The sequence below is a fragment of the Calliphora vicina genome, chromosome 3 (assembly GCF_958450345.1).
Source record: "Calliphora vicina chromosome 3, idCalVici1.1, whole genome shotgun sequence".
NCBI lineage: Eukaryota > Metazoa > Arthropoda > Insecta > Diptera > Calliphoridae > Calliphora > Calliphora vicina.
This window is the reverse complement of record NC_088782.1, coordinates 104,569,620-104,591,883: the sequence shown is the minus strand read 5'-3', so window position 1 is coordinate 104,591,883 and position 22,264 is coordinate 104,569,620. Positions and strand designations below refer to the sequence as shown.

The 22,264-nt window shown below is 29.7% G+C and overlaps 1 protein-coding gene across 1 annotated transcript in view; it reads left to right on the top strand.

The window, feature by feature from the left end:
• The window catches only part of LOC135954293 (uncharacterized), a 149,114-nt gene extending 127,196 nt beyond the window's left edge, over positions 1 to 21,918 (top strand). The window contains exon 2 of the mRNA XM_065504401.1: positions 20,320 to 21,918. Within this exon, the coding sequence (XP_065360473.1) occupies positions 20,320 to 21,587 (1,268 nt within the window). The 3' untranslated portion in view covers positions 21,588 to 21,918. The remainder of the gene's footprint in view (positions 1 to 20,319) is intronic.
• Positions 21,919 to 22,264: the final 346 nt, after the last annotated feature.

Below are 22,264 nucleotides of genomic sequence, written 5' to 3'. Positions count from 1 at the left end.
AAACGAAAAAAAAGAAATTGTATTTAAATGGTCTTATAACTCCCCTGGTGTGTTCTAGAAAATGGTCCATTGTAATAAACTCAAGTTGGCTTTTTTTCGCTTTTTAATCGAGTAAATGTTGGCTGTTACGTTGGCAGTCTTGGCTTGACTTGACTTGGCCCAAATCGTTTCATTGAATTTGTTTTCTTGTTTTTTCTGTTGTTTCTATTTCCTCTTCATCTACCAAGTAGTATATTCCTTCGTAACATTTGTAAAATTTTTTGTGTTTAAGAAAATAATAAAAGCATTTGTTGTTGTTCTTTTCCTGGTAATTGTTATTATGGCTTAGAAAAGCTAAAAGAAGAACAAAAATAAAAAAAAATAAACGAAAAACAGAACAATTTTTTAAGTAGGGTAATAATATTAAACTCGTTATAGTTTAAATTCATGCTAAAATAACAATAAATTTTAATGAGTTCATAGTAAAAATAAATCTTGAAAAAAAAGTATAATAAGGAATATACAATATATTTATAAAAACATAAAATAGATTTAAAGACTTTTAGAGAACTTTGTTTTAAGCTGTTAAAAATACATGGAAATCCCACTTAAGTAAAGTAAATAAATAAAAATTTGAAATATTTGTAAAGCTTTAGATTTTGTTAAGAAATTAACGCTAATTCTTAAATGTTATACAGTGATGGCAAAAAGTACAGGGCATCTTTGTTAAATTTTAAAATACAGAAATATTTATTCGAGTATGAATGTTGAAATCACACTCATATTTAAAATATGAAACCGAAATAAAAGAGTTATATGCACAATGTTTTTTATTCATATAAATAGTAGCTATTTAAAATCAGCAAAATCGATAGAGTAAGAAGAAAGTTACAGACCAAACCTGTGACAACCTCAAAAATTTCAATATTTTTCATACACTTTCTTACATAATTCTCTGAAATTTTGCACACATAGTTTTTTATATAAAACGAACTGTATTAAAATAGGTAAAAATCGGCTCATGAGATCTCGTAATCCCTATAACAGAATATTATTCGAATTTTTTATACAATTACAAGTTATCTGTCGAAAATTATTAAAATTTATTATCCAAATTCAAATTTTATATATGAGAAAACACAGAAAATTGTTCACATATTTTAACCGACTAAAAATTTGGTATAGAAATAATTTTGGAATTTTTTAATCGAATAAAAATTTTTCAATTTTTTTTTTTTATTCGAATAAAAATTTATATTTATTTTTTGACGAATACAAATTTTCTATAGAAAATTTTCTTGTTTATTTTTGATTACAAATTTTATATTTTTACATTTTTCGAACTCTTTTATCCAAATAAAATTTTTTTCGCATTTTATTATCCGCATACATACAAAAATAATTCGCAATTTTTTTTATTCTAGTACAAATATTCTTTTTTTCATTTTTTTATAGAATAAAACTTTTTTTATTCGAAGAATATTTTTTTATTCAAATACATATAAACATTTTCTTTTGAAATAATTTTGGATTTTTTATCCAAATAAAATTTTTCGAAATTTTTATCCAAATTAAAATATATGTAGTTTACATAATTCGCTGAAATTTTTCTCACGTTGCTTTTGTATATAGTACACAACCTATTAAAATTTTTAAAAATCGGCTCATGTATTCTTCTAGCCCCTCATCAGAATTAGTCGAATTTTTTATACAATTACAAGTTATTTGCAGAAAATTATATCCAAGAAAACACATATAATATTTTATTTCAAAATACAAATTTTGTATAGAAATAGTTTTAAATTTTTTTAATCGAATAAAAATTTGTCGAATTTTTTTTATACGATTATTCTTTTTTTTTTGTTTCTTTTTAATTACAAATTTCATATAAAAAATGTTTCGAATTTTTTTATCCGAATAAAAATTGGTAAAATTTTTTATCCGAATAATATTGTGCTTTTACATAATTTTTTTGGTTTTTTCATCCAAATACAAATTTCTACAGATTTTTGTTTTTTTCTTATCGGAATACAAATTTTCTATAGAATTTTTTATTATTATCCGAATATATACATATATTCTTAACATATCAGTCAGTATTTTGTGATTTTCATTGATTTTTTTGATACGAATAAAACTTTTCTTTAAACATTTTTTGGGTTTTTTATCTGAATATCTATTTTTAGAAAATTATTCGGATTTTTATTTCAAAGACATACAAATATTCTATAGAAAATTATTAATTTTCATATCTTTATACAAACATTCTGTAGATTTTTTTATTGTTTATAATATTTTCGCACTTTAGTATCCACATATAAATTTTCCTTTTATTCTAGTACATATCGCACTGGTTCCTCTAAAGAGCGTCAACTCAAAATTTGAAAATGTTCAGCAAAAAACTATTTTATTTTTCAATACATTACAATGAAACAACTGTACGGATACAACTGTATTTTTTGGCGAAAGAGTAGAGAAAATGATAGCAGATTTTTATAGTGGGTAGATATGACCACTGCACATCGATTTCTTGCAAAAAGTGAAAATTAAAAATTTTGAGTTGTCTCTTTTTAGAGGAACCAGTGCGATATATTCTTTTTTGCATTTGTTTTAAACAAATGATAGTTTTATAGTTTATAGTATTATAGTTTTTAAAGTATTTTTTATTCGAATTAAAATTTTCTATAGACTGTATTTTCGATATCTTTTTGTTCAAATACATACAAACATTTTCTTTTGAAATAAGTTCCAATTTTTTATCTGAATAATATTTTTCGAATTTTTTCTTCGAATAAATTTTTTTTTGAAAATTTCATGAAAATTTTTATATTTATATAAATATATTATATTTCGTAAAAAAAATTTTGAATTTTTATTATCAAATACAATTGTTTTAAAGTATTTTTTATTCGAATAAAAATTTTCTATAGGCTATATTTTTCGATATCTTTTTATTCAAATACATACAAAAATTTTCTTTTGAAATAATTTCGGATTTTTTATCCGAATAATTTTTTTCGAATTTTTTCATCGAATAAATTTTTTGGAAAATTTCTTTAAAATATTTTTATCTGAAAATTTATTATATTTTCGTAAACAAATTTAGAATTTTAATTATCAAATAAAATTTGTTTTAAAAAAATAATTGTTCGGCTATTTTTTATCCGAATACAAATTTTTTTAGAAAATAATTTGGATTTTTTTTATCTAAATATAATAATAGTTTTTTATTATTATTATTTTTTATTCCAATTACTATAGAAAATTTTAATTTTTAGATTAGTTATTTATTTTTTTTATCCGAATTAAAATTTCTTATTCTCTCTCTTGTTACTTTTCGATTACAAATTTTATTAGATAATTTTTCGAACTTTTGTTAGAACATTTTTAGAACAAAAAATATTTGGTTCTATCAATAGATTTAGTTTAATTTTTTTTAAATATTCTAATAAATTTATTATTTTTTATTTATCGAAATTCTAACTTTTTATAGAATAAAAACTTTTTAATCGAATACAAATTTTTTATACACTATATTTTTCGATATTTTTTATTCAAATTCATTCAAACATTTTCTTTTCAAGTAATTTCGGATTGTTTATTCGAATAAAATTTTTAGTTTTTGTTTATCCGAATAAAAATGTTTGTTGAAATATTATCGACATTTTTTATTCAACAATTTTCTTTTCAAGTAATTTCGGATTGAATAAAATTTTTAGTTTTTTTTATCCGAATAAAAATGTTTATTGAAATATTATCGAAATTTTTTTATTATACAATTTTTTTTTAGAAAATAATTTGCATTCTTTTATCCAAATATTTCTTTAGACAATTAATCGGGTTTTTTATTCGATTTTCATAAGCTATGTTTTCATCCAAATAACAATTTTTCTATAAAAAGTTTTTCGGATTTTTGATCCGAATTCAAATTTGTGATTTTAATTTTTATCCAAATACAAATTTTTTAGATTTTATTTATCCAAATACACATTTTTTTGATTTTTTTATAAAAAAATTTTAATTCTGAAAAATTTTCTATGGAACATTTTTTGGATTTTTATACGACTACAAATTTTGTTTAAAAAATATATAGAGGATTTATATCCAAATAAAAATTTTGAATAATTTTTTATCTAATTTTTAATTCTGACTAATTTCCTAATAAATTATTTGGATATTTTAATCCAAATACAAATTTTTTTATGCGAACACATGTTTCTTTTAAAAAATTTGATTTTTTAACCGGAAACATAGAAGATTTTTAGTAATATTCCTTAACGGAATATTACTAATTTGCTCATAACTGCCATTATAATATTTAAATTCAGCATACAATCAATTTTCATGTGATTTGTTGGTCGATCTATCCATAATTTTTTACAAAAATTGGTATTGAGACTAAATTTAGCAAACTTAACATCCTTTATTTAGATATCACTTTTGTATCCTTTGAAATAATATGAATGAACTCCGCAGCTGTTTTCTATAATGACTTTTCAAAATCACTTTTACATTCACTTTAACGATCAAATATTGGCATCAAGATAGAATTCAACACAGATAAATTTTGCATGTAGAGATATTATAATTCAATATTTTATGAAGATCGTTCCATAATTTGGGTTATGCTATAAAATATATTTCTTAAATTTCTGGCCGATCGGTGCCTTATTGACATCGGTACTCATATAAGGTCTACTACCAGAAATTGCATAAAAATTTGTTCTAAAATCATATGAATATAAGATTTGTAAAACCTATCATTATCGTATTTTGGATAAAAAATAATCAGCACTTGTCTGTCCATATCCTGATATACTCCTACATGTAGCTAGTTAAACAAATCATAACCATTTGCTAAATGGTGTCTTCTCAATCACTTTTCTAAAGTATTGTTTTTGGACACCATTAGGAAACAAGGCATTGTTAGCAACTAAACTGGTTTTGTATTACATGCTTTTCACGAAATGAAACTTTTCATTTTTATAGGAATATCAAATCAACCAAAACAAGTAAGAGTACTATATTCGGCCTTGCCGAATTTTAAATACCCTCCACCTAAATATGATGGTATAAAACCTGAAACAATATAACAATTGTTAGAAAGACTAGTTTACGCAGAAGATATTTTATTTCAAATGTACAAAAAATTGTATCTAATTCAGCAATTTATAACTGAAATTCCTATTATAACGTTTGACACAGTTAATTATTGTCTTTTAATTGAGAAATACGTCTAATTTTAATTTTTCTAAATCTTCGTGTAAATTATTATTTTCTTACATAGGTAACCGTAAACAGTTTGTTGGAACCGGGTTAAACGATCTACAATATCTGAGTGTCAAAGTGGCTCACAGTGGTATGAGAAAAAAAAAGAGGGAAATAAATCTGTAACTTCTAAACCCTTAGTCCGATTTTAATGAAATTTCACATGCGCAAAGGGGAAGTGTTGTCGAGTTTAAGTCGTGGACTCATGAAATGAAATTTAACAATTTATATACTTAATAATTAGTTAATACGTTTGGATCAACATTTTTCCCTTTTAACCTCAAGTGAAGAAACAGAGTATAAAAAAAGGGTATACAAATATATTTAGACAAATTTCAAAATATTTGGTTGTGGGACTTATGCGAGAGCTAACACCTATTATGATTCGATTGTCATAGAATATTTTTACGTGATTTTTATGTATTTATATGAGAGCTGTGGTCAATTATGGACCAATATTCACAAAATTCAGTATTATGATTTTTGAATACAAATTACTGATCTGTGTACTATTTTGGTTTAATATATGGATGCTATGACATATTATGGTCCTAAGTATTTGAGGGCTATTTTTGTAGAATTTCATATAAACAACGCTGTTAACAAGAGTGGACCTTATGTGGATTATGGACCAATATTTAAAAAATCTTGTAGTACGATTCTTGGATTCAAATTACTGATCGGTGTAAAATTTTGGTTGAGTGTAGATTTTTATGGATATTTGTGCAGGGTAATGTGTTTTCCTGAAGTAGTTCTTATATGGAGGTTATGACCAATTATGGGCAATCATCATAAAATTTGATACATCGATTTTTGTATATATTGAATAAATTACTTTTGAATTTCAACCTGATAACTATATTTGTAAGAAATTTATGAGGATATTAGTGATTTTCGGGAGTGGACCTTATATGTGAGCTATGGTTAAATATGGACCGATATTCACAAAATCCAGAAGTATGATTACTGGATTCAAATTACTGGTTCTGTGCGTAATATCATTTTGATATCGATATGTTTTTAATACTTTTTAAGGTTAATATCTTTTTTCGGAAATGGGCCTTATAGGGGAGCTATGACCAATTATCGGCCAATCTGCATAAAATTTGGTACAGTGATATCTATATATATGAGTATAATTTTTGTCGAATTTTAGCATGATAAATGTATTTATAAGAGATTTATGAGAACTTAACTGATTTTTGGAAATGGACCTTATATGGGAGCTATGGTCAAATATGGACCGATATTCACAAAATCCAATATTATGATTTCTAAATATAAATTACGGATCTGTGTGAAATTTTGTTTTGATATTGATATTTTTTAGATATTTATGTAGGTTATTGTGTTTTTCGGAAGTGGTCATTATATGGGAGCTATAACCAATTATCGGCCGATCTTCATATAATTAGGTACAGCGATTTTGGTATATATGGGGATTATTCATGTCGAATTTCAACTTGATAGCGATATTTATAAGACATTTATGCTTATTTAAGAGATTTTCGGAAGTGTACTTTATATGGGGGCTATGGTCAAATATGGGCCGATCCACGAACAATTTTGTAATATAATTTCTTTTACCACGAGACTTATTTTTGCTGAATTTTATGTGGATATTCCTATTCTGTAGGCATTTATAGACCATAGAACCATATTTCGGGAAAAAATTTGTATGGGGGCTAGGAGAAATCATGGACCGATTCTTATAATTTTCACCAGAGTTACTCCGTTTATCATAAAAGTAACGAGTGCAAAATTTTATGATATTAGCTGCAATATTTTTACAAAAAATTTCCAAAAATATGTGAAAATTATTAATTTTTTTTTGAGGTTGTCCCACATTTTCATTCATAACTTTGGTTCCACTGTACCGATTTCGCTGATTTTCAATACCAAACTGCTTAGGACAATAATAAACATTTTTCTTGTAACTCTACTAAGTTTGTTTGCGTATTTTGGACGTGAGCGTGTTTTACACAGACGGACAGACGGACAGACAGACGGACATGGCTCAATCGACTTAGAATTTCATAAGGATCAATAATATATATACTTTGTTGGGTCTCAGATGAATATTTCTCAATGTTACACACGGAATGACAAACTTATATATACCCTCATTCACCACTTATGGTGGTGGAGGGTATAAAAATTCTTAATGGGTTGTAACGAATATTGACTGCTCTATAGTGCAGTCACTGGACTAGTTAAAAGATAATATATCATTTTATGGGACTAAATAACTAGAAAGATAGAAAAGTACTTCACGTAAAATAACCGTTTTCTAACTGTAAGGAACTGATTCCTTCATTAGTTTTCAGTCGATTCATATATCTTATATTTAAGAATACATTTTAGACACCAAACCAAACCTTTTGTCTCAGAACTATTACCTACACGCAGAGAAAAAATATAGTTGGGCATGGTTACTGTAACCATTTCAATATTGTTACAAGTTTTTTAACTATATTATAGTCACAGTAACCATTTACATGATTGTGGTAACCATAATATGGCTAATTTACGATTCACATGATTGTCTCAACCATATATATGGTTACAGTAAACATATATATGTTTGTGACAACCATTTATATGATGAAGGACTTATCATATTATGGTGCTCTCGGCTTAAGGCTTATCATAATCTAAGAACAACATATTATGATAAAATTATTCATCATAAATATGGTTGCCACAAACATATATATGTTTACTGTTACCATATATATGGTTGTGACAATCATGTGAATCGTAAGTTAACTATATTATGGTTACCACAATCATGTAAATGGTTACTGTGACTATAATATAGTTAAAAAACTTGTAACACTATATAAATGGTTACAGTAACCATGCCCAATTATATTTTTTCTCTGCGTGTACCTCCTTATGTCTAAGTAAGCGGTGACTAGTTATGTGTCAGTTTATATATAAATATTCTTAACGAGTTCCAGTTTTCAAAGTGTTACTCTCTAAATGATGAATTATTTATGCCATTTAATTCATGCAGTGCCTCGAAAACAATGTTAAAATTTTCAATCAGCTACACTGATGTTAGGAAATACCAAGAAAAAAACATTGTATATGATACTTCAATGTCTAAGTACTTGGATACTTGAATGATTTTCAGTGCTCACAATTCAATCAAGCAAAAAGCTTTTGATACATTTCTGTGCGCCTCATAACAATTAAATTAATGCTTCCAAGACAGGGTGTTTAAGCAGGAGGTGGTAATTTTAGATGAGCTATTATAAGAAATTCAACTATATTTTTTAATACTTATCATCGGCCGATCGGTTTAAGAATCTAGCTTTTCTGCAACATTTTCTTTGGAACTTTGAAAATTGGAAAATTTGCTTGTATTGTCATCATTTAATACAAACTTTCAGGAAACAATTTTTAATCCAATCCCCCGATGATACGATGTGTCTTAGGGTTATATTCAATAAGAGCTAGCTGCAGTATAGGTAGACCTGCTGATAGACGTTTTTGAATATAAGCCCACGCTATTCGTAATTTCGAAGGTATTATTTTCAGAACATTATCTGTCTATTCGTAATTGTTAAAACTTCCGGATTTTAGAAATGTCTAATGAAAAATACAACAAATAGTCCGACTCTTTGACAACAGTACATAGCTCTATTTATGTGTCAAGAAAAAGGTACCTAACTCAAAATACGAGATAGTAAGAAAATTACACATATTGTGGTACATTTTAAATGTTCTCCAGGCAACAGAGTTTTATAAAAATATTTAAAATTTTAATTTCAACGAATTTTCTATAACAAAAATTGGAACTTCAAAAATTTGTTCTTGTCTGACTTAAAAATGCATAATTTTTTAAAACTTTTAGCTTTTATTTTGTAACATTTGTACAATATGAATTCATTTAAACTATTGGCCATTGCTAGCTATGACCTTTTTCCTTCATTCTGGCAACATATGGATTCCGAGCCAAAAGAACTACTCATCTTTTGAGGCCAAGAACGAATCAATCCAATTTCGGATACTCTGTTCAAAAGTGAAGCGTATCATAGAGAGAGCGTTCTAACGAAAAAAATAGTAGTCGGACGGGGCAAATTCTGGACTATAAGGCGGTGAGGAGAAACTTCCCAACCACTTCATTATAATTGGTTTTTAACAGGTATTGCAGCATGTGGCCGAGTGTTGTCATGATTTAATATTAGAGTTTAATGTCTGGCCGCATATTCTGGGCTTTTTTCGGCAAATGCTTGCTTCAAACGAATCAGTTGCATTCGTTACATGTTCCAAGTAATGGTCTGACCAGATTTTGGCAGCATAATAGATAGGACCCTTCTGTTCCCATCAAATACAGAGCATTACCTTTTCGCCATGGATATTTATCTTTGGTGTCGATTAGACTGGTTTGCCGGTTTTCACATACGAAACCTTACGCTTCGGGGTATTGCAATGAATACATTTTTCATCGCAAGTAATGATTCGGTGCAAAACTGATTTTCTTTTACAGGGTTCAACCATCATTTCAGGGTCTCTCGGCTTCAATTTGCATAGTACCCAATTTCTCTGCATTTGGATGAATCCTGCTGCTCGCAAACATTTTGAAATTGCTGATTGAATAGCTCCCAACGATTTTGCAAGTTCATGTTGAGTTCGACAACAATCTTCATGGAGTAATGCCTTCAATTCTTGGTCTTCAAATTTGTATAGCCGGCCTGGGCAATCTTTCTCTTCCCTGTCAATATCACCACTTTTGAACCGAACAAACCATCTCTCGAACGTTGAATCCCATGGAACACATTCACCATAAGCTTTGACGAGCAATCGGTGTGCTTCAGCGGCACTTATTTTCAAATTAAAGAAGTAAAGCAAAACTTCCCGCACATGACGCTTTGTTGGCACAAAATTTTATATTTTCGAAGCAAAAAAAAAACTAAATGCAGATTTGTACCCTTCAAAATAATATAAGTTGTACAAAGAAAGATATAATAATGTGTAAAAAACTTTATTTTATCAAAAATTAAAAGTTAACATTTCAAGACATTTCGTTGGTTAACATTTCATTGAACTAACTCGGTATATTTGAGAGAGAAATTTAAAAAAATTGAGAGTCGAACTACATTTTATACTTTGGTCTAATATTATTCTGTCATTTCAATTTTAACTCCTCCAAATAAACATAATGAAACAAAAATTCGGCTTTAGTTTCAATGTCCCACGAATTTTTATAGAGAATGTTAAAATGTTTGTAACTGATACGCTTCCATATTTAACTTACGGAAAGACAAGTATTAACAGGTCAAGTTCTAGTGGAGTGATCTCGAACTAAACTAAACGTTTCTACATTGTTAAGACAATAGAGAAATATTATTGGAAGATATACCTTTCGAATCTCCAACCTTTTTTTTATTGCCAACCAGAAATTTCTTGAAAGATGGTAATGGACATTAATCGTTAACAGAGTTTTGATTTTTCTAAAGAAGAAAGTCTTAAAAATTTATACACTTCTCTTTTCTTTTTATTTGAAAAACTCAAACCCACACAAATAATCTCCCTTTATTTCCGCAACATCAAACACAATCTTGCTGGCCACTATCATTTTCATCATTATCGTAATCATGGACAGTCATCCATCCAGCCAGCCAGTGTTCTCGTCGTCATCATCATCATCATCATAAACAACAAATGGCAATAAAATGTACAAGTATTAATTTCTTTTTTCGCACAAATGCTCGCCTAAAACTTTCGCAGACAAATTGATTGACGAACTGGCTGACAGCATAACTGACGGATTGGTGGATGTATAAGAACATGTTAGGTAGTGTTGTAAAAGTATTGAGTGGCTGATTTTTTCTAAGTAATCGTTACTCAATTAAATTGGTGTTTGGAAAATCGAATATTTTTGTATGAATTGAAATCAATCTGTGCAATTCCTATTCTTACTTTATGATACCCTTCCCATGAGTGGCAAGGGTATATATAAGTTTGTCATTCCGTTTGTAATTTCTACATTTTTCATTTGTGACCCCACAAAGTATATATATTCTGGATCGTTATAGATAAAGAAGTCGATTTATCCATGTCCGTCTGTATGTTAAAATCAACTTTCCGTAACCCCCAAATAACTTATAAACATGATTGATACATCGATATATCGGGAATTCTTCCGGCTCGGTTGCTATTTAAAATCGACAAAATCGGCCCACAAGTGGCTGAGATATAAGGAAAAAACCAGGACAACCTCGATTTTTGGCCTATTTTTGATCTATATCTGGATTACTATGTCATTACTATAGACAATATGGATATCTAATGATAGATATTTCAAAGTCCATTGCAACGATGTATATTAGGCTATAGTAAGTTGGACATACAATGGGTCAAAATCGGGAAAATATTTTTTAACCCGAATTTTTATACCCTTCACCTTCGTGAGAAGGGTAAATATAAGTTTGTCATTCCGTTTGTAATTTCTACATTTTTCATTTCCGACCCAATAAAGATATATATTCCGGATCCTTATAGATAGCAGAGTCGATATAGCCATGTCCGTCTGTGTGTTGAAATTAACTTTCCGAAGCCCCCAAATAACTTACATTCAGGATTCATACATCAATATCTTCGAAATTCTTTCGGCACGATTGCTATTTGAAATCGAGAAAATCAGTCCACAAATGGCTGAGATATAAGGAAAAAACTAGGACAACCTCGATTTTTGGACTATTTTTAACTTATTTCTGGATTACTAAGTCATAAATATAGACAATATGGATATCTAATGATAGACATTTCACAGACCTTTGCAACGACTTATATAAGACCATAGTAAGTTCGACCTACAATGGGTCAAAATCGGAAAAAATATTTTTTAACCCGAATTTTTTTTTCATCAAAAAAAATTTAAAAAACAAAAAAATTTAAAATTTAAAAAAACAAAATTTAAATTTAAAAAAAAAATTAAATTTTAAAAAAAAAATTTAAAATTTTTTGTTCACCTAAAAATATTTAAAATTTTTATTTTGAAGTATAATTTAGTGAAGGATATATAAGATTCAGCACAGCCGAATATTTTTTTTGTCAAAAATTCATTTTCCAAAATTTTTTTTTAAAAACTAAAAAAAAAAATTTTTTAAAAATTTGGAAAAAACTTTTTTAAAAAAATTAAAAAACAACTTAAAAAAACAATTATAATTTTGTTTAATTAAAAATATTTTTAAGTATAATTTGGTGAAGGGTATATAAGTTTCGACACAGCCGAATATAGCTCTCTTACTTGTTGAAGTTCGGATGAAATACTTATGTTTGAATACAAATACAATTAGTTTGGTATACAATCGAATATTTTTATATAAATGGAAAATCGCTCTGGGCAATTCCTGTTCTTACTTTGTTGCTAAGTTCGAATGAAATATACTTGAGTGTATTGCTCTTTTTTCTGAGTACTCGTTACTTAGTGCTTAATCAATACTTGTGCATATTTTTCAATATTAACGGAATAAAGTTTGAAAATTTCCTCTTCTTGTTTACAACAATATAAATTGTGGTGAAATATACTTGAGTGTATTGCTCTTTATTTTGAGTACTCGTTACTTAAAAATGCTTAATCAATACTTTTGCTCTGCATATTTTTCAATATAAATGGAATAAAGTTTTAAAATTATTTTACGAATGAAAGCCAATCACAATCATTCCTCTTCTTATTTACAACAATTTAAATTCTGGTGAAATATATTTGAATAGTTGGCTCTTTTTTCTGAGTACTCGTTACTCAATATCTGAGAACTCATTACTTAAAAGTACTTAATCAATACTTTTGCTCTGCATATTTTTCAATATAAATGGAATAAAGTTTTAAAATTATTTTACGAATGAAAGCCAATCACAATCATTCCTCTTCTTATTTACAACAATTTAAATTCTGGTGAAATATGTTCGATTGGTTGGGTATTTTTTCTGAGTACTCGCTATTCAATATCTTTGGTGTTATATTTTTCACAATAAAATACAGTTCGTGTGGAAAACAATCGAATATTTGTATATCAATCGAAGCTATTTCTGTATTCCTGTATTGAGTACTCACAAAGTATTTACATTTTACATCACTAATGAAAGGATTCATTTAACAAAAATTGTATTTTTGAGACTTTCAGAGCTCCACAAACACTTCTGGCCATCTTGTGTATATATTTCTGTTTTGTTTTCTACATCTCAGCACGTTGCTATTCGTTGTTCTCGTACTTATCTTTGGAAATTTTTATAATGAAATTACCAAAATAGCGCCTGTATGTCTCTGTCGCCAGTTCGAAAAGTAACAATGCCAATATGTACATTAAGAAACACTTTTCATAACTAAAGTTTCTGTAGAAATGTGAAAATATGTATTGTAGTACATTTGTCCGTTTGTGTCATTATCATTGAAATGTTCGTCGAACATCATAAAATGCTAATGAGCATTACTGTTCATGCTTGGTTGAACACTGAAGTATATATGAATATATGTAGGGTACTATGAATATGTACATTATACAAGTGAGAGTGGGTATTCAATGAAAAGTAACATTCAATGGAATGGTTCTTGTTGTTATTGTTGAATGTACTATGTATTGTATAAATTGGAGCAACACTTGCTGATGAAATTATATTCTTGGCTGGTCTAAATTCTTTGTAGTTAGTGGTGTTAGTTCTTTTTGTTTTCGGTGTTTTGAAGGGGATATTTTTGAGGGTAAACTGTTTCGAATGGGCCTTTATTTGCAATATAATCAAGGTAATGACAACTTATTACAGAATCAAAGAAATATTTAAGTCTACAATCTTCTCTGATTGTCATACCAAGTTGCACATGAAAAGTTTGGTAATCTGAATTTAGGATTGCAATTGCTATCTTTACACTATCGGACTTCTCAGCTGAGTTAATTGTTAAAAGACATACATAGAGTCATCTGAGTGTAGATTTATTAGATTCCTATTTATTCTGCTCCCAAAATCCTTTTTGAATGAACCGATAAACAAATGCACTCTTCGAGAGAGTGATCAGTGTGATAGATTTACCTTCTATACCTAAGTATCTCTTCTACAAGCGATAATAGGATTCGAGTGACACAAGAGGGGAGAACATTATGGATGCAACAAAAAAGAGAAAGTATGAATGATTATAAAGGATTCTCAAGATAAGAGTCTCGGGTAGTCTCGTTTATAGCTCCTGTAAATAACCCAGTTGCCAATGATCCTTGGAACGATGTTACGAGTAATTGGCGCCACTCAATAACCAATAGTTGATACTCCGGATTACAGAAACTGGTGAAGACTTTTAGCTTTAAATCAAGGACACGATTCAGAACATGGAATATTTGAAAGCTTCTGGAACCATCAAGTATGGCCCAAATATGCCAGGAGTTCAAAAAATGTAAGCTTCTGTTCTTTGGTTTATGTGAAACAAGGTGGCCTGATTAAGGCACAATAACAACTTACGGTGACACTACTCCCTAAGATCGAGCGACGTAGGTTTCCTTCTTTCTAGAGAGACCAGCAGCACCTTAATGGCATGGAAGCCTCATTCTGATAGGATTATGTCCATCCGTCTTCACACCCGGTCACATGACATCACATGCATTCAGACCTCAGACCCCAACGACAAAGATTACTTCTATTGCCTCTTGGAAAGGATAAGGACAATCTCAGTTTAGATCGTTTGGTGAAACGAAGTTCGTGGCTAGACAAACGGGTGTGGGTGGAAAATATGGCCACAGAAGCACAGGCGGCTGATGATACACATCGTAATAGGGATTTGTAGAAAATTGCAAAGCAGCTATCAGGGAATGCGATCGTGGAATGGCGATCTACTTCCCCAAGCATTTAATACTATCCTTCATCAGGCATTTTGGCATGCACTTCGTTAAAAGGCAACTCGACTTGAGCTAATCGACTTTATCAGAGATCTGTATGGCAACTCAACAAACGTAGTACTGCATGAATGGATGTTAAGTAATCCGCTTGGTGTATCCGCTGTTATTCAATATTGTAGTGGACTCAGCAATCAACCTGCATTAAAAGAGTCATTATATGGAGTATGACCAGTGTTGCCAGTTTAGCCTTTTTGAGGCTAAATTTAGCCTTTTTATTTACTCTTTAGCCTCGAAATTTTGGTTTTAGCTTCGTGGCTTTTTTCTAGCCTTTTCTTAATTTCAAAATAGCCTTTTTTGAAATTAAAAAAGGCTAAACATTTCGAGACTAAAGAGTAAATAAAAAGGCTAAATTTATATTTGTGAACCATTTTCATTTTAATTCATTACTGATTTTCATTTAGCTTTTCAACATACTCAAGAATTGTGCAGTATTAAAAGAACAAATAACAATTGCCAATATCAAGTGGTTCAAAATGAAATAGAGTATTTTATATCTGAAAGCTTAAATGTCTAGCAAATTCTCTTTCAAGACAAAATTGTTATTACACATTATATTCATCATTATATAATGGACAAGAGCCCCACAAACTCTTGAAGGCTTGTGATACTCGATGGCGATCAATAGCCGTTAAACGTCTTGTGGATCTATGCTTCGAGTTAAAACCAATTTTGTTTTAATTTCGTCAAACCAGCAATTCTAAAAAGCCAAACTTTTAAGTAATTAATACACTGATTATAATTTGGCGTACCATCTTTTTTTAAAACCAGTATTGCACAAAGTACAAAAAATAAATAAATCATTTGCTGTTTTATGATTTAAAATTCAAGGAATTTGATCCATTATCGTCGCCAATTGAAAATTGTTTAATGTTTTTGACACATTTTTCATACTAGTTTGATGAATGAGAGATAAAATAAAGAACGTTTTAATTAGTGAAGATTATGACAAAAATAATACGACAAATTAAACTAATTGAGCAATTGCGACAAAGATTACCATATGAAAACTCTACGCAAAATCAATTTTTTTCCCGTTGATAATAAAGTAGTAAAACCAAAAAAAATATATTATGTCATATTGATAGTGAAAAATGAAAGTGCTAATAAAATTACGAAGCTTAAGGCTCAGGGGCAGAATATATTAAACTACAAATGGACAAATATAGAACAAACAATGTCCATTTTCTGACATGGTTAATCTAGTATTTAACTTGTTAGTACTTCCTTTAAGTAAAGCAGATGAATTTTATGAACATATTTTCTAATTTTTTATTTAAAAATAAATATAAACCAAAATTCTTAATTTATAATATTTTAACTTTTTTTTGGCTTTTTTTCTAAAGCGGTTTAGCTTTTTCTGGCCTTTTTTTGAAGCCAATATAGCTTCTTTTTTCGCCAGCTCCTGGTAACACTGAGTATGACTGATCGACTCAAACATAACTTTACCGACATATCAGCCAAATTGCATCAAATACATAGGCTGGCATCTGGTGCTGGTCTTCATATTAACTTCTACTAAGTTCTACATATCAATAAAATTTATTTTTCCAAGTTCGGAGTCAACAACATAGAGCTCGAGGATGTGAAATCGTTTAGAAAAACAGTCAATTGTTGCATTACAAAAAGTATGGAAGTCACCACAAATATATAATAGAACTAAGCTTCGTCTTTTCTCCTCAAATGTTCGTTCCATTCATATACAGTGAGCCTCAAAATTGAGTATACACCAAAAATTATTTGATTTTTTTTAAGATAATGAAAATCCTAAAATTTATTCATCGATTAAAATTTTAATGTTTAGGTTTGTTGGAGATTGAGTTGAATAATAGATTCGGTTGTGAAAAAAAAAGATTTAAGTCGGACTATAATGATTTTCATGATCCTAAAAAAATCAAAAAATTCGCGGGAGTTTACTCACTTTTGAGGCTGTGTGTACATATATAGATGTGAGTCCTGGAACCGATATACAATCCCTGCAAGTATTTATTAACCGCTGCTTGCGAAAAATATTGCTAATAGATTCCAACCTCTGGCAAAGAACAGGAGAAACACCAATCAGCATAGAAATTGCAAAGAGAGAATGGAGCTGGATTGGTCATATTTTGAGAAGATTTGGTGATAATATATCAAATTCAATTGACTGGAGCCCTCTGGAGAAGCCAACTAGAATCCGAAATTAGATATACGGGAAAAACTTGCCCTGAGATAAGACTAATGGCATATGACAGATCAAGATGGAAGAATTTTGTTACGGACCTTTTTTCCAACTTGGAACCATAGGAATCAAAATATATTTTATAGGGTAAAAAATAATACTATTAAACAGGCTGAAGAAATACAAAAACCAAATCCCATTATTGTTTTTAAAGAGCAACAATTCCAACAGATCTTTCTGGAAAGTACTTACTTTCATTAAACTGAAATTGTCAGATGACATCATCATTTCCTAATAATATTCAGTTATAGGCCATATCTTCTGGATATTGGGGTTATAAGTCAAACACGAATGTTACGCTTTATCGAGATCTGCTGACAATCTGTGAATGGGATTGCTCTGAAGAGTCGTGTTCTTGTTATTATTTTATGTTCTGGGAATTGAAATTCAAGGTGAGATTCGATCCACTGAATATTTACACTTATATTCCAAACGAAAGCTCTCCTGTATTGTGCTTTGCTTCAAGGTATTTTTTGGAGTTTCACGTAGGAAAAACCAAAGGAAAGCACCCACCGTGACTGCGCTACAGAGCAACGATTAGGGACTTTTTATGGGCTGAAATTGAAAATACTAGGATAATATTTAGTATCAGTAGGATTTTCCAAGACATTATTGAGAGTTTCTGATTCTAACTCACGAATGGCTTGGATGAATTAGCCTTAAGGCTGTGAAACCCTACCAGAAAAAGTCGCAAAATGTCACACAGCTAATCAATCGATATTTTGCGACTTTTTCTGGTAGGGTGCCGTTGGAAATGTCTTGGAAAATTGGAATGACAGAATGACGAATGGCGGCAGCCACATGTATAAAATCGTGTTCCGTAAATATTGGAATTATTTCAAGGACCGTAACGGTTATTTGTGATATCAAAAAAGTTATTTTATAACTGTTATTTTGTGACTTTAAAAATAAATCTGTCTTAAACATTTATTATTCAAGAGTTTCATGTGAACTTTTAACATGAAACTCTTAAAAAAACACATTTAAAAAAACTTCATAAAAAAACGCATTTACGGAGTTTTATTTTTCAGAAAAAAAAACTCATTTGAGGAGTTTTATTTTTCCAGTCAGAACATAAAACTCACTTTATGTAAATTGACACCTAAAGCGTGCAGCTAGTCAGACCATTGGAAATTGAATAAATTGTCATCAAATCAGATAGACTCAATGAAGAAAGATAGTGAAAAAAGTAGAAAATAAACGAAAAGAGTTTTATTTTCTGACGAGAAAAATAAAACTCCTCAAATAACTTTTATTTTATGACTGAAATAATAAAACTCCTCAAATTAGTTTATAACGGGAAAAATAAAACTCTTTTTTTACGTTTACAAATAACTGTTTAATGTGGATTTGAGATAATTTTTTAATATCACCATAGTATAGGTCTCCGTTGACTCTAACATAGAGAGTTTTTGATTTAAAATTTTTGGATAGCGCTATTTACTGTCCCTGGAATATTTGTTATTTCTACTAAATAAATTTGCACTTTTCTAATAAAATAGGTTTCGATGAAATTAGATAATTTTTTTTCTATGCCCGATGATTTTAGTATAATACACATTCATTAAGAATAGCTCATCTATTTGTGGTCATCTATTTGGTTTTGCATTTTCAACAAATACCAAGGTAATTGGAGAACTTGTTCATACCATGTTGTGAATAAATATCTTTTCTTTGGCCTGATAAATATGTTTCTCTGTGGAAAATCTTCCCCTCACTTACAATGGAAGAAAGGCAATGATATAAATTACTTTTGGGACGAAAGGGCCCTTCATATACCTCGATTTAACTTTTTATTCCCACTTACGGCAGTGTTTCTTTTTGTCTACGAAATTATTGTATGTATGTACTTCAAAACCATGGTGCTATTGAACATAACTACAGCCCAAAACAGTAGATGAGTATACTTCACTCCACTAAACTGCACTGCCATACACTTCACTCTATATACGAAAGCACTTGAGTAATAGGAAAAACTACATTGAAATCCCAAGTATATTGAAATCATTCAAGTGTTAAAAGAAAACACAAAAAAAAAAACCAAATAAAACAATAAAAAACCCAACTACAGAAATACATTTTAACTAGAGTAATAGTTAAAAACAACATCACAGAATACATAATTACGCATACATTTCGTTGAGTGTAGTGCAGTGTATTTAGAGAAGAAAAAGATGTAGTGGTGGGTTGTTTGGTGTAAGTTGTCTCATAAAAGTTGATGTAATGAAAATTCTATTAGCCAAATAAATTGTCATTGTGCCACACATACGAAAATGGAACTGGGAAATTGACGGACTGACTGAATGACTGTGTAAATATAATGTAATGAATGAATGATGAAATGACTGACTGACTGTATAATGTAATGAATGCATTTAAGTGGGTGCATAAATGTTTGAGAATTTCTTTTGGAAAATGTATGAGATTTTTATGATTCTGGTGTTGTTTTATGTAATTTTTTTCTGTTTGTCTTCTAATTTGAAAGAAAGTCATTAGAGTTGTCTTTAAAATTTCAAGTGATTGTTTGTTAAGTAATTTTTAAGTGGATCTGTTTTTTAGTTGTTATTGTTTTGGGACAGAATTTTAAAAAATGTTGAAATGTGTTTTGATGAAATACTTAGTCATAAAAAAATGTCGTTAATGATTTGAAGTGTTTAACTACAAATGATGTGAAGTGTTTTGATTTTTATGATTTCTTAGGGGGTTGTCATGAATTTAATGGGTACTAAATGAAAGTGGCTCTGAAAAGTGAAGAAAAGTCATTAATAAAGTTTTATTGGTCTCCAAAAAAAAAAACAATTTTTATCATATTTTAATTTATTAAATTAGTATTTGTCCATACCAAAGTATGTTGCTCTTTCATTTGAGACTTTTTATTGATATTGAAAAAGGGCAGAGATCAACTTTCTTCGGAATCTATTTATTATCTCCAATTTAATAATTTCTTTTTAAATCTTCTCTTTCCAGACTCCTCCGCCATACCACATCCTTGTGACAATGTTAAATGTCCGCCTCTCATGGACTTATCGTGTCCTGCCGATAGCAGCATTCGTGAACTTATAGCCGAACCCTTAATAGCTGTTGAAGATGAACAGGAATTTCTACACAATGCCAACAATTCCTCAGAAATCACAGAAGAAATCTTCTCCCAATGCTGCCTAAATAAAAAATGCATTTGTAATCTCTGTCATATACCCGACTGTCACAATGATGGCGAAGTGGTGGTAGAACTCTTACCCGAATCCATTGATATGCCCGGCTTTTGTTGTGGCAAATACGAATGTCAAAAGGAACCCAACTGTACAGAGGTCCAAGATACCGATAGCTATTGGTTGACCAATTGCCAACGTTGTAAGTGTTATGGTGGCCAGAGATTGTGTCATCAAAGTTGTGATGAGGGTATGAAAAAGCCGGCCATGTGTCATTCCAAAAACTTGAATACTTTCTATGAGCATGGTCAGAGTTGGCGTGATGGTTGCTATGACTGTGAGTGTGTTAATGGTGAGGCCAATTGTTTGATAACCTTCTGCAAGGGTTTGAATTGTTCCAAAAACCGTCAGGTCCAATTGAAGGATAGCTGTTGTCCCGTTTGTTGGCCTAAGGGCTTTGCTATGCCTAATGCTGAAGAGGAATATGATGAGGATACTGATATGGAAGAGCATAATGATAATGAAATTGAATCCAGTCATCATTATGACAACAATGAGGAATATACAGATAATGAAGAGCAAATAGAGCCCGATATAGAGCTAAAGCCCATTAATGAAATAGCAAAAGCAACAACAGAAACTAGCACTACAACAACATCTACTACTACCACCTCTACAACTAATAAGCCCTCTACAACAGAGACCACCAGCACCACACCAGCTGAGTTAATATTCTCTCCAGGCTTACCTTACACTCCCACTACTTCCGCTGCCACTATCTTGCCCTGTAAAAGTGAAAATCTTTCCAGCACTACCAGCTCCAGCACCACACCCGAACCCTGCAACCGCCAAGAAGTGCCAGCCACCTACCAAGTCTATCCCCAAGTAGTCGAACTCATGCGCTACAGCCAACACAACAACTTGCTCTACACCATTATCGGCTGCCTGTCCGTCCTCGTGGTCATTTTGGCCGCCTGGAGTATTCACCTCAAAGCCAAGCAAAGATCCTATAGACCCGTTTCCAATTTCGATGACAATTTCAATCGAATGTCTTCTAACATTAAGAAAATGAATGATTATGTTTAAGCCCCTCAAAATAAAAAGGGCCACAGCAGCAGCAGCTAAACGAATATACTTCAAACAATAGTCTAAGTAAGCTAAAGTGTAGAGTGTAGTATAGAACCTAGACCCTGCTTTTATTTCACCCACATTTAGACCAGTCTTTTTGCTTAGCTGAGGATCTCAAAATACTTAAAAAAAGAAAAATTATATAAAAAAAATTTTGCATTGAAAAGTGAAAATTAAATCATATAGAAAAAAATAAAAATATTACAAAAAAGTATTCAATATTTTCCTAAATTTTAGTTAAATTCTTTTTATTAGTTTTAAAATAAATTTATGATAAATTAAAATAAAACCCACCAGCTTCATTAAATTCTTGTTGAATATGCTTAAAAATCATAAGGAAAAAATAAACCTCAGTAATAATAATAATAATAGATTAAATTAAAGAAATATATATATTGAAATAAAGAAAAAATAAATGATTTCCTTAGGAAATTAAAGAGAATAAGGTTAAACGCAAACAAAAAATAGCAATAAAAAAGTATAATTGTTTCCACATATTTCATACTTTTAATCTTCAAAAAGTATTTTAATAATACTTTAAAGTATCTTAAAGTAACCGATTACTTTACTTCATTAAACATAACATGATTCCATTACTAAGCTACACTGCTATTCAAAATTTATTATTCATTATT